Genomic DNA, 12,371 nt, shown 5'->3' on the forward strand with positions numbered 1-12,371 from the left:
TCTGTAATGATCATTCACGTTTTTTCTAAGAGGCTCTGAAAGAAACCCGAAGAGAAAAAACGGTTGTTCATGAATTAACTCTTGTATTAAACTCATGACATATGCCTATTTGACGACTCTGATGCCAACGCGCAGCTTCTGTTTTTCTTTCTTAAATGTGTGAAATCCAAAGTCTACGTTGTTGAGATATGCTTCCGCAGAATCAATATGGGTGCTAGAGACGATATGAGCAACCGATGTATTATTTGATTGCAGATCCTTCCAAGCTTCGTCACCATTATAATCAGTGTCCATTCTTGCCTGTTGTCCCTTGAAGAAAATTCCTGTTGATGTGCTCTTGGCCGGAGCTCCATCCAGCGGCAGCCCAGCGACCCCTAGCGACGGTCGTCGCCCATCGATGCATTGTCCCTTGAAGAAAATTCCTGTTGATGTGCTCTTGGCCGGAGCTCCATCCAGCGGCAGCCCAGCGACCCCTAGCGACGGTCGTCGCCCATCGATGCTGCTAATCCAATTTGGTCGCTGGATTTGGTTTCAGACTATGGGTTGAAATTTGAGACCAACCCTTTCTCTGTCTAGACCAAACCAATCCAGCCCAAAAATAAGTGCAGCCCAGACCAAATTGAATTAATCGTAGTGTCTCATTCTATCGTGGGCTCGTGGACGGGCCGGGGGCTGTGGGCGGTGGAGGCCGGACTACTACTTTGATATTTTCGTCGGCCTAAACGTACGCAGCAGGATAAAGGCCGAAACCTCCCCTAGGCCAGCCATGTCCGCGTCACCCGAATCCTCTGGAAACCGTGTGCACTCAGGATCCGTTTAAATACCTCCCCCATAAGCTTCCAGTCTGACAAATCTCTCTCGCTCAGCTTACGCCAGTATATAATCCTAAAAAAACTCTCGCAGCTTTCGTCCCGACCCACTCTCGATTCCCCTCTCCAATCCACAGGAGCGCCGCTCCAGGATTCAGCCGCGATTCGATCGCCGTGGCCACCGCGCCGTCCCGCCCACTCGATTCGGTCGTGTGCGCGCTAGGAAGTTCGTCCGTCAATCGCCTCGCGGTTTTGTGTTCGTTTTCCCGTTCTGGTTTCCTGTGGCTCGCTCGGTTACCGCTTTTAATCTTAGCTAGCTCGATCGATCTCGGTTACTGTGTAGGTATGTGTTGCTTGCGCGTGCATGTATATGCTGATTATTATGACTAAACTGCTTGATTGATTGCTTGATTTTGTTGTGGTGACTAATTTTCCTGGTTCGGTTTAACCATGCTCGCCAATTGGTTCGTTGACTGCTGTTTGATGCTATTGACCATTTGAATTAGATGATGTGCATCCCCACAATTCGATTCAAGTTCACTTTAGACCCGTGACATATGCGCTGGAGTGCCTGTACGCGGGGTTTGGGTTGCGTTTCATATTCTAGGTACGAGGTGTGCTCGATCTATTTACTGGCTACAACTATTTGGGCGTGTAGGATCATGGCTGCACAAATCATTATCAGTAATTCACATTACCTTGTATGTATACATACGGTCGATGAAGCGGCATGCGCTGTGCAAATGGACTCCTGTTATTGCAGAAATTTTCAACTTCGTAGATCCCTCACCATACGCCCTCTATTTTTGGATTGAACTGGCAACTTATATCCTTCTTCATCACACTCCTGCTGTTCTGGCTAATCCGAACTTCCATGACACTGGGACACTGCATTTTGCTTCCTCTCCATGTGCCTGAAACGGCGCCCCTGTTTTGGTTCCTCATTCAACTCTCAGTTGTGCCAAAGGCAGAAACATAATTTTGTTTTCGTTCACCAATCAAACAAAACAGTGGATATGCTCGTAACAACGTGTTGAGGGCTCATTCTCGAAAAGAGAGGGAAAAAAAAACAAGGTTGAGGAGAAACTATCACTGTTTTAGATAAGTTACCTTCAGGCATCCTAGTTAAAGAGAGCATGTTAACTTGCAGACTACTTGCTGCGTGCAGCATTGGTTACTAATTTTCTTTACTGCTTTGGCACAGAGTTGGGGGAAGTGAATTCACCTATGCAGGTTCTTTCAGTGATGCTGCTTCACTAGTTCTTGAGACGATCCCTGTTCAGTAAGAAATTGTAGATAGGTTACATTTCAGGTACAAACCACTGAAGTCTTAATTAGGACGCTGGCTTTCTCAAGATGTTCTTGATGGGAGAACTAGAGGAAGTTTAGTTTATTTGCGGATATTGAACGACTTTAAACAATGTTTGGACAAGTTTCTTCCGTTGAAGATGAAGCCGGTGGCTGCTGGAGGTAGGCTTCCTTGTAATCTGACTTCTTAAGGAACCTTTCTGTTCGATAAAAACATTCAACGACGGTACTAGCTAACACGTCAAAACCTTATCATGAAACCATCCCATCCCCTTCACTTCTGTTTCCTGGCATTTGATGCTCTTGCATGTTCCTCTTGCCAGAGAACGGGGGGCCAGCACCACAGTAATACTGATGCAGATGGATCACTGTGTACGAATTGCTTGGGAATTCTCCTCTGGATGGATATCAGTTGTGTAATTTGTTTTCTCACAGCTCACAATCCAGCTAGTTTATTCTACTGTGATTGTTTGGCGGTCAAATATGAGGTTTTTGCTGATTGGAGCTGTCCGGCGTTGCTTTGGTCTTGTGTTGATATGCCTGGCCTTCAGCAGTATTGAGCAACCAGAACTACATGCAGTGGCTTCCTCCATATTTAGGACATGTGACTGCATTCTGTATTGAGAGCCATCCTGCTAAATGCATAATACTTGCAGGTATTTGTGTTGTGTTTGCAACGCGATAGCTTTTGCGCTACCAAACAGCCGACATGGGTGCCGTGCAGCTCGAGTCTGTTGCTGCTCAACATGCACAAGCTAAGCTAAATGTGGAATCACTTCCTCAAGGCCCTTCGTTGTTTGATGGAAATGACACTGCCAGGATCAATGGTTCCGAGTCTGATGAGTATGAAAAATTTGACAAGGGATTAATGCAGTATGGGTATGTCCTGTTATCTCACAGAGTGATTTTATTTTCTAAGATCTGCTCACAGTAATGGGTTTCTTGGTAAATTATTGTCGCAAGAACTTTACAAGTATGTGATGTTGCAGATGTGCACATTACCGAAGGAGATGCCGCATACGAGCACCATGCTGCAATGAGATTTTTGATTGCCGGCACTGCCACAATGAATCAAAGGTACAATTTCATAAGAACAATGTCGAGTTTTAATTTTGCATTCATATTCTCAGTGATTTTAAGGCCGAAAACTAGGATTTATGATAAGTTTGTAGATGGGCTTTGTTTAGAGCTTTGACTGTTGTTTATGCTGCTATTTGAATCTGACGGTGGGAAAATAATCTGATTTAGTACCTGTTATGTGCTGATACAAGGACACTATGTTAATATTAACAGTATTTTTGGGACTTGGGAGCTATAATATCAACGTGATATGTCAAAACACAATTAACATTTCAGCTTGACAATTAATATGGTCAACTCTTGTTCTATTTCCTGATTTTTTCTGGATGCATATATGTACCTCTATATTTATATTGCATATAAGGTTTTCCACAACGATAAGTGTTCATATTTTTGTTCTGGAACGATTTTTGAAACTATAGTCGTATTAACAGCATGTTGGGAGCTGTAATATCATGACATATGTCAAACATCATTCACATTTAAGCTTGACAATTAATATATTATCAACTGTTGTTCTATTTGTTGGTGCTTTTTAGATGCATGTCTATATCCCTTATACTCTGCTTATATTGTGTATAATTTTTTTCGTAAACGATTATGCGTTCTTAAGTGCTCATTATTTCTTCTGGATTTTATTTTATTTGAAAAATGTGGAGAAATAATGTACTATGTATTGACAGAATTCGATCAAAATTGATACTCCTACGCGACATGAACTTCCACGCCATGAACTGCAGCAGGTTTGTTTTGTTTTGTTTTGAGGTATACCACTAGTTTGCAACCTTCATTACTCTTACAGTCATGCTGAGTTGGTTCTTGATCTGTAAGCAGGTCATATGCACATTGTGTGGCACTGAACAAGAGGTTCGTGACTGAACCATAGTCATTGCTTTATAAAAGTGGTGCTTTCCTGTCTAGCGTCAATGTGTCATCACGGTGCTTCTTGCTTATCTGTTGCCAGGTACGACAAGTATGCATCAACTGTGGTGTATGCATGGGAAAGTATTTCTGTGAAGTGTGCAAGCTCTTTGATGATGATGTGAGTAAGAGGAGTTTCCAGTTTTGGGTATTTTGTCTACTTTGATCAAGTTGTGGCAGTATGCCATGCTAAAACTTAATTTTGTGATTCCAGGTCTCAAAACAGCAGTATCACTGCCATGCGTGTGGAATATGTAGGTATGCAGTTTTTTCCTGTGATAATTTCCAGTCTTGGAATTGTATGGATGTATCTCTCTTACTTTTTTTTTTAACTTATGTTTAAATGTGAAATTTGTTCTTATCTTTGCAGAATTGGTGGCAGGGAGAATTTCTTTCACTGCTCAAAATGCGGTAATGCATCGTTCTTGTGTCTAAAATTGCATTCTTGAAAGTACAATGTACTAGTATGATGTCATTTAGGAGGCTTGCTACAACATGTTTGTACACAGTACACACATACTCCCTCCGTCCCAAAATAAGTGTCTTAAGATTAGTACAAATTTGTACTAGAGTTAGTACAAAGTTGAGACACTTATTTTGGGACGGAGGGAGTATTTGTTTAGGCTTATGTGGTTACACGATGTTGCGTGACTTGTAGTTTGATTTGTGCCAGAAAATAACAAGAGTTTTTTTCAGAGATATTTACATTCTGTTGTAGTACGTTATAAATTACTAGGTGAATTTAGCTGTATAGTATTTTCAACTTTCAACTCCAGAATCCACCATTTTTAATACTCCCTCTATTACTAAATCAGTGACAAATACCGCCCACAGCCCCCGGCGTGTCCAGCTCGGCCAGCTTACTACGATGTCGATGCATCCCCAAATTGGAAGTGGGATAGAGATGAGCACGCTATACCACTCGATGACTCGATCGTACTACTCTACTAACGTGACAAGGCATAAATCCACGTACCCATTTTATTTCCTTGATTGAAACGATACCGAATCCAGTCCACGCCGTGCTGCTCCTCCCATCCACTTGCGTCCTCGTGGACGGGCCGGGGGCTGTGGGCGGTGGAGGCCGGACTACTACTTTGATATTTTCGTCGGCCTAAACGTACGCAGCAGGATAAAGGCCGAAACCTCCCCTAGGCCAGCCATGTCCGCGTCACCCGAATCCTCTGGAAACCGTGTGCACTCAGGATCCGTTTAAATACCTCCCCCATAAGCTTCCAGTCTGACAAATCTCTCTCGCTCAGCTTACGCCAGTATATAATCCTAAAAAAACTCTCGCAGCTTTCGTCCCGACCCACTCTCGATTCCCCTCTCCAATCCACAGGAGCGCCGCTCCAGGATTCAGCCGCGATTCGATCGCCGTGGCCACCGCGCCGTCCCGCCCACTCGATTCGGTCGTGTGCGCGCTAGGAAGTTCGTCCGTCAATCGCCTCGCGGTTTTGTGTTCGTTTTCCCGTTCTGGTTTCCTGTGGCTCGCTCGGTTACCGCTTTTAATCTTAGCTAGCTCGATCGATCTCGGTTACTGTGTAGGTATGTGTTGCTTGCGCGTGCATGTATATGCTGATTATTATGACTAAACTGCTTGATTGATTGCTTGATTTTGTTGTGGTGACTAATTTTCCTGGTTCGGTTTAACCATGCTCGCCAATTGGTTCGTTGACTGCTGTTTGATGCTATTGACCATTTGAATTAGATGATGTGCATCCCCACAATTCGATTCAAGTTCACTTTAGACCCGTGACATATGCGCTGGAGTGCCTGTACGCGGGGTTTGGGTTGCGTTTCATATTCTAGGTACGAGGTGTGCTCGATCTATTTACTGGCTACAACTATTTGGGCGTGTAGGATCATGGCTGCACAAATCATTATCAGTAATTCACATTACCTTGTATGTATACATACGGTCGATGAAGCGGCATGCGCTGTGCAAATGGACTCCTGTTATTGCAGAAATTTTCAACTTCGTAGATCCCTCACCATACGCCCTCTATTTTTGGATTGAACTGGCAACTTATATCCTTCTTCATCACACTCCTGCTGTTCTGGCTAATCCGAACTTCCATGACACTGGGACACTGCATTTTGCTTCCTCTCCATGTGCCTGAAACGGCGCCCCTGTTTTGGTTCCTCATTCAACTCTCAGTTGTGCCAAAGGCAGAAACATAATTTTGTTTTCGTTCACCAATCAAACAAAACAGTGGATATGCTCGTAACAACGTGTTGAGGGCTCATTCTCGAAAAGAGAGGGAAAAAAAAACAAGGTTGAGGAGAAACTATCACTGTTTTAGATAAGTTACCTTCAGGCATCCTAGTTAAAGAGAGCATGTTAACTTGCAGACTACTTGCTGCGTGCAGCATTGGTTACTAATTTTCTTTACTGCTTTGGCACAGAGTTGGGGGAAGTGAATTCACCTATGCAGGTTCTTTCAGTGATGCTGCTTCACTAGTTCTTGAGACGATCCCTGTTCAGTAAGAAATTGTAGATAGGTTACATTTCAGGTACAAACCACTGAAGTCTTAATTAGGACGCTGGCTTTCTCAAGATGTTCTTGATGGGAGAACTAGAGGAAGTTTAGTTTATTTGCGGATATTGAACGACTTTAAACAATGTTTGGACAAGTTTCTTCCGTTGAAGATGAAGCCGGTGGCTGCTGGAGGTAGGCTTCCTTGTAATCTGACTTCTTAAGGAACCTTTCTGTTCGATAAAAACATTCAACGACGGTACTAGCTAACACGTCAAAACCTTATCATGAAACCATCCCATCCCCTTCACTTCTGTTTCCTGGCATTTGATGCTCTTGCATGTTCCTCTTGCCAGAGAACGGGGGGCCAGCACCACAGTAATACTGATGCAGATGGATCACTGTGTACGAATTGCTTGGGAATTCTCCTCTGGATGGATATCAGTTGTGTAATTTGTTTTCTCACAGCTCACAATCCAGCTAGTTTATTCTACTGTGATTGTTTGGCGGTCAAATATGAGGTTTTTGCTGATTGGAGCTGTCCGGCGTTGCTTTGGTCTTGTGTTGATATGCCTGGCCTTCAGCAGTATTGAGCAACCAGAACTACATGCAGTGGCTTCCTCCATATTTAGGACATGTGACTGCATTCTGTATTGAGAGCCATCCTGCTAAATGCATAATACTTGCAGGTATTTGTGTTGTGTTTGCAACGCGATAGCTTTTGCGCTACCAAACAGCCGACATGGGTGCCGTGCAGCTCGAGTCTGTTGCTGCTCAACATGCACAAGCTAAGCTAAATGTGGAATCACTTCCTCAAGGCCCTTCGTTGTTTGATGGAAATGACACTGCCAGGATCAATGGTTCCGAGTCTGATGAGTATGAAAAATTTGACAAGGGATTAATGCAGTATGGGTATGTCCTGTTATCTCACAGAGTGATTTTATTTTCTAAGATCTGCTCACAGTAATGGGTTTCTTGGTAAATTATTGTCGCAAGAACTTTACAAGTATGTGATGTTGCAGATGTGCACATTACCGAAGGAGATGCCGCATACGAGCACCATGCTGCAATGAGATTTTTGATTGCCGGCACTGCCACAATGAATCAAAGGTACAATTTCATAAGAACAATGTCGAGTTTTAATTTTGCATTCATATTCTCAGTGATTTTAAGGCCGAAAACTAGGATTTATGATAAGTTTGTAGATGGGCTTTGTTTAGAGCTTTGACTGTTGTTTATGCTGCTATTTGAATCTGACGGTGGGAAAATAATCTGATTTAGTACCTGTTATGTGCTGATACAAGGACACTATGTTAATATTAACAGTATTTTTGGGACTTGGGAGCTATAATATCAACGTGATATGTCAAAACACAATTAACATTTCAGCTTGACAATTAATATGGTCAACTCTTGTTCTATTTCCTGATTTTTTCTGGATGCATATATGTACCTCTATATTTATATTGCATATAAGGTTTTCCACAACGATAAGTGTTCATATTTTTGTTCTGGAACGATTTTTGAAACTATAGTCGTATTAACAGCATGTTGGGAGCTGTAATATCATGACATATGTCAAACATCATTCACATTTAAGCTTGACAATTAATATATTATCAACTGTTGTTCTATTTGTTGGTGCTTTTTAGATGCATGTCTATATCCCTTATACTCTGCTTATATTGTGTATAATTTTTTTCGTAAACGATTATGCGTTCTTAAGTGCTCATTATTTCTTCTGGATTTTATTTTATTTGAAAAATGTGGAGAAATAATGTACTATGTATTGACAGAATTCGATCAAAATTGATACTCCTACGCGACATGAACTTCCACGCCATGAACTGCAGCAGGTTTGTTTTGTTTTGTTTTGAGGTATACCACTAGTTTGCAACCTTCATTACTCTTACAGTCATGCTGAGTTGGTTCTTGATCTGTAAGCAGGTCATATGCACATTGTGTGGCACTGAACAAGAGGTTCGTGACTGAACCATAGTCATTGCTTTATAAAAGTGGTGCTTTCCTGTCTAGCGTCAATGTGTCATCACGGTGCTTCTTGCTTATCTGTTGCCAGGTACGACAAGTATGCATCAACTGTGGTGTATGCATGGGAAAGTATTTCTGTGAAGTGTGCAAGCTCTTTGATGATGATGTGAGTAAGAGGAGTTTCCAGTTTTGGGTATTTTGTCTACTTTGATCAAGTTGTGGCAGTATGCCATGCTAAAACTTAATTTTGTGATTCCAGGTCTCAAAACAGCAGTATCACTGCCATGCGTGTGGAATATGTAGGTATGCAGTTTTTTCCTGTGATAATTTCCAGTCTTGGAATTGTATGGATGTATCTCTCTTACTTTTTTTTTTAACTTATGTTTAAATGTGAAATTTGTTCTTATCTTTGCAGAATTGGTGGCAGGGAGAATTTCTTTCACTGCTCAAAATGCGGTAATGCATCGTTCTTGTGTCTAAAATTGCATTCTTGAAAGTACAATGTACTAGTATGATGTCATTTAGGAGGCTTGCTACAACATGTTTGTACACAGTACACACATACTCCCTCCGTCCCAAAATAAGTGTCTTAAGATTAGTACAAATTTGTACTAGAGTTAGTACAAAGTTGAGACACTTATTTTGGGACGGAGGGAGTATTTGTTTAGGCTTATGTGGTTACACGATGTTGCGTGACTTGTAGTTTGATTTGTGCCAGAAAATAACAAGAGTTTTTTTCAGAGATATTTACATTCTGTTGTAGTACGTTATAAATTACTAGGTGAATTTAGCTGTATAGTATTTTCAACTTTCAACTCCAGAATCCACCATTTTTAATACTCCCTCTATTACTAAATCAGTGACAAATAATATGGATCAGAGCGAGTAGTCTATTCCTTTCTTTAGTCACTCTAAAGTCTCAACTACACTATAGTTTAAGGATTGTACATTTTACTATTGCTACTTTTGTTTAAAAAATCTCAGTTTAATTGGGCTTATGTCATTTTTACGCTTATGAAATAGTTTCATATAACTGTGATCACTTTATTCCATTCAGTTGGTTTAACCCTTGTTTATGTATCTCATGTAGGATGTTGTTATTCCAAAGTGTTGAAGAACAGTCATGCATGTGTTGAAGGAGCCATGCATCATGACTGTCCAATCTGCTTCGAGGTTGGTGTTCAGTTGCTCATTTGTATCTGCAGCATATTGTTTGATGAATGCCTTAATTTCTGATTTCAAATTATCTTGTGTCTGACCCTGTCATGATTTCCAGTACTTGTTTGAGTCAAGAAACGATGTCTCTGTTTTGCCATGTGGTCATACAATTCATGAAAAATGCTTGAGAGAGATGAAGGAGCATTGCCAGTAAGTTTAACCTGGCCTTCGATATACGCTGGTTTATCATGTGTAGAACTAGGCCTATGGCAGCTGACATGTCTAAAACCAAATTTTAGATTTGCATGCCCGCTCTGCTCCAAGTCGGTATGTGACATGTCGAAGGCATGGGAAAGACTGGACGCGGAACTAGCGACTCTGTCAAACTCCTTCGATGATAAAATGGTAATATTCTTGTTTTGCGTCATTTGCTCGTATGAGCGGCATACTCCGCACATTATTAACCAATTTCGTTGCTAGATAATTTGAACTGAAGAGCTAAATTTGTTGGCCGCTGCTGATCCACCTTTCCTGGTTGTAGGTTCGCATATTGTGCAATGATTGTGGGGCAGTATCAGAGGTGCAGTTCCACTTAATTGCACATAAGTGCCATAATTGCAAGTCGTACAACACCCGGCAGATTTGAAGTAGTGAAGCCCTGGAGGGATTCTACATTCTTCCTGGAAGTTGGTGAGAGTGCTCCGGCAGTGGAGATTAGTTCGTCTACGTGATGTTTGCCGTGAAGGCACATCACTAGACAATTTATCAGCGTCCTCTGCAGTTAGCTGCCCTGCATCGTTTCTGCTAGTTCAAAAAAGTGTGTAACAGTTTCCGCGCGTCCGTTCAAGCCTTGCATATTTCAGCACTGGGCAGACTGGTAGAATTGTGCTCTACTCGATTGGTATCATTTCCTCACCATTGGCCAGGCCTGCAACGGATAGGATCTCCTCTCCAGGGAGAGTGTTGTGTGCATGCAGCAGGCTGTGTGGCATAGGGTTTAATGGTTGCAAAATGTCTTGATCAACAATTTCCATTTCAGCGATCACCAAGTTGGGCTGTCATTTCCGGGTCTACATTGTTGCTGCCTTTTCGTTCAGTTTATTGCATGCTTCGTCTGTTAATGTACCTGGCACCTCTTTGGGAGGATTGTTATCTGAGCAATGCCGTTGATGCAAAAGCTTGGCGGAGGCAACTCCTCGCTAGGCGTGGAGTCATATGTAGGAATGGCGGCACTGCCAATGCTAAGTTAGGGTTCTTGGGCTTTACAAATATGTCACTTTAGAGCAACTCCAATGGGGCAAACCATTTCGTCCGCCGCCGTCCGTTTTGATCGGCGCGGACAGAAAAGGTGGCTCAATGCGTCGACTCAAACGGACGCGCGTTCGCTTTTCGTCCGCGGGCGACCCATTTCCGGCCCATTTTCTAGCCGGATTTGCGTGGATGTGCGGACATGCGATGGACGCGCGTGCGCTCGATCGCTCTCCTCCCCTGGCTCGTCGGTCGGTGGCACATTGGCCTCCCCCTATCCAACAGCAACCCTCGCCCTCCTCCTTCATCGTCGACGCCGTCGCACATTTTTGCTGGTGACTCTGCCAGCTGCCGGCGCCTCCACATCTGCCCAGCTACGTCGCCCACTTTCACGTCGCCCGCCACGTTCTTTTTTCACAATTTTCTTTGCGACTCCGACGATTCATCCTTTGATGACAAGGAGGAGATATTGATTGCCGTGTTGGTCCATCATCACCTCAACAACCAGCGGCCATTGTTCCGTGGCTCCATTCCGAGCCAGGCGTTGAATCGCAATCGAGAGAGCAGGCATTTCCTTCTTTGGAAGGACTACTTTGATACAACAAACCTGTTGTTCAAACACTAGAAAATTCGCCGCCGTTTCCGTATGAGTAGGCATCTTTTCAACCGTATTAGAGAGGGGGTGGTCGGCTATGATGACTATTTCGAGTGCAAAGAGGATGCCGTTGGCAAGATTGGTTTTTCCTCTTATCAGAAATGCACTGCTGTCATCCGAATGCTTGCATACGGAGTGCCCGGTGATCTCATTGACGAGTACGTCCGTATGAGCGAGTCTACTTGCCTAGAGTCCCTGTATAAGTTCTGCAAGGCTGTTATTGCTGTGTTTGGCTCTGAGTACTTGAGAGAGCCAACTGCTGAAAATACAGCCCATTTGTTGGCGATGAATGCCAGGAGGGGCTTCCCAGGAATGCTTGGTAGCATAGACTGCATGCATTGGGAGTGGAAGAACCGCCCTTCTGCTTGGCAAGGGCAGTATAAGGGCCATGTCAGGGCTTGCACTGTCATATTTGAGGCCGTGGCGTCTCAAGATCTCTGGATCTGGCCATCGGCGGCGCTGAGGGTATTCGTGTGTATTCGTATGAATACCCATTATTGAGCGCAAAAAAATTTAATACATACTCCCTTCTCTCGATGCACGCGCCCACCGCTCGCTCGACTCGCTCGTTCGGTTGTTCCCCAATCCCCGGCCGCACTTCCCCTGCTCTCGACGCACGCCGCACGCGCATCGGCGGCGCTGAGGGTATTCGTGTGTATTCGTATGAATACCCATTATTGGGCGCAAAAAAAAATTAATACATACTCCCTTCTCTCGACGCAC

General features: G+C 43.3%; 2 protein-coding genes across 8 annotated transcripts; both read left to right on the forward strand.

The window, feature by feature from the left end:
• The first annotated feature begins 678 nt into the window (after positions 1–678).
• On the forward strand, positions 679–6,372 carry LOC119276984 (probable E3 ubiquitin-protein ligase RZFP34). 5 transcript variants are annotated; one of them, XM_037558175.1, is made up of 10 exons: positions 680–2,279; positions 2,441–2,528; positions 2,774–2,996; positions 3,107–3,194; positions 3,881–3,940; positions 4,029–4,064; positions 4,162–4,239; positions 4,333–4,376; positions 4,489–4,529; positions 4,934–6,372. In XM_037558175.1, the coding sequence occupies exons 3-10, from the start codon at positions 2,827–2,829 to the stop codon at positions 5,113–5,115; spliced, it is 699 nt and encodes a 232-aa protein (XP_037414072.1). In that variant the 5' UTR covers positions 680–2,279; positions 2,441–2,528; positions 2,774–2,826; the 3' UTR covers positions 5,116–6,372. The 5 variants fall into 5 exon arrangements, with proteins under 5 accessions (XP_037414073.1, XP_037414072.1, XP_037414075.1 ...); XM_037558178.1 differs by having other exon boundaries at positions 683–2,279; positions 2,441–2,773; positions 2,842–2,996; positions 4,934–4,956; XM_037558176.1 differs by lacking the exon at positions 2,441–2,528 and having other exon boundaries at positions 679–2,279.
• A 141-nt stretch (positions 6,373–6,513) lies between these two features.
• On the forward strand, positions 6,514–10,818 carry LOC119276983 (probable E3 ubiquitin-protein ligase RZFP34). 3 transcript variants are annotated; one of them, XM_037558172.1, is made up of 13 exons: positions 6,514–6,793; positions 6,955–7,042; positions 7,288–7,510; positions 7,621–7,708; positions 8,395–8,454; positions 8,543–8,578; positions 8,676–8,753; positions 8,847–8,890; positions 9,003–9,043; positions 9,678–9,760; positions 9,864–9,955; positions 10,045–10,150; positions 10,287–10,818. In XM_037558172.1, exons 3-13 carry the CDS (start codon positions 7,341–7,343, stop codon positions 10,389–10,391), a joined length of 903 nt encoding a protein of 300 aa, XP_037414069.1. In that variant the 5' UTR covers positions 6,514–6,793; positions 6,955–7,042; positions 7,288–7,340; the 3' UTR covers positions 10,392–10,818. The 3 variants fall into 3 exon arrangements, with proteins under 3 accessions (XP_037414069.1, XP_037414070.1, XP_037414068.1); XM_037558173.1 differs by having other exon boundaries at positions 6,955–7,510; positions 8,546–8,578; XM_037558171.1 differs by lacking the exon at positions 6,514–6,793 and having other exon boundaries at positions 6,800–7,510.
• Positions 10,819–12,371: the final 1,553 nt, after the last annotated feature.

The sequence above is a fragment of the Triticum dicoccoides genome, chromosome 3B (genome assembly GCF_002162155.2).
Source record: "Triticum dicoccoides isolate Atlit2015 ecotype Zavitan chromosome 3B, WEW_v2.0, whole genome shotgun sequence".
In the NCBI taxonomy this organism is placed as follows: Eukaryota; Viridiplantae; Streptophyta; class Magnoliopsida; order Poales; family Poaceae; genus Triticum; species Triticum dicoccoides.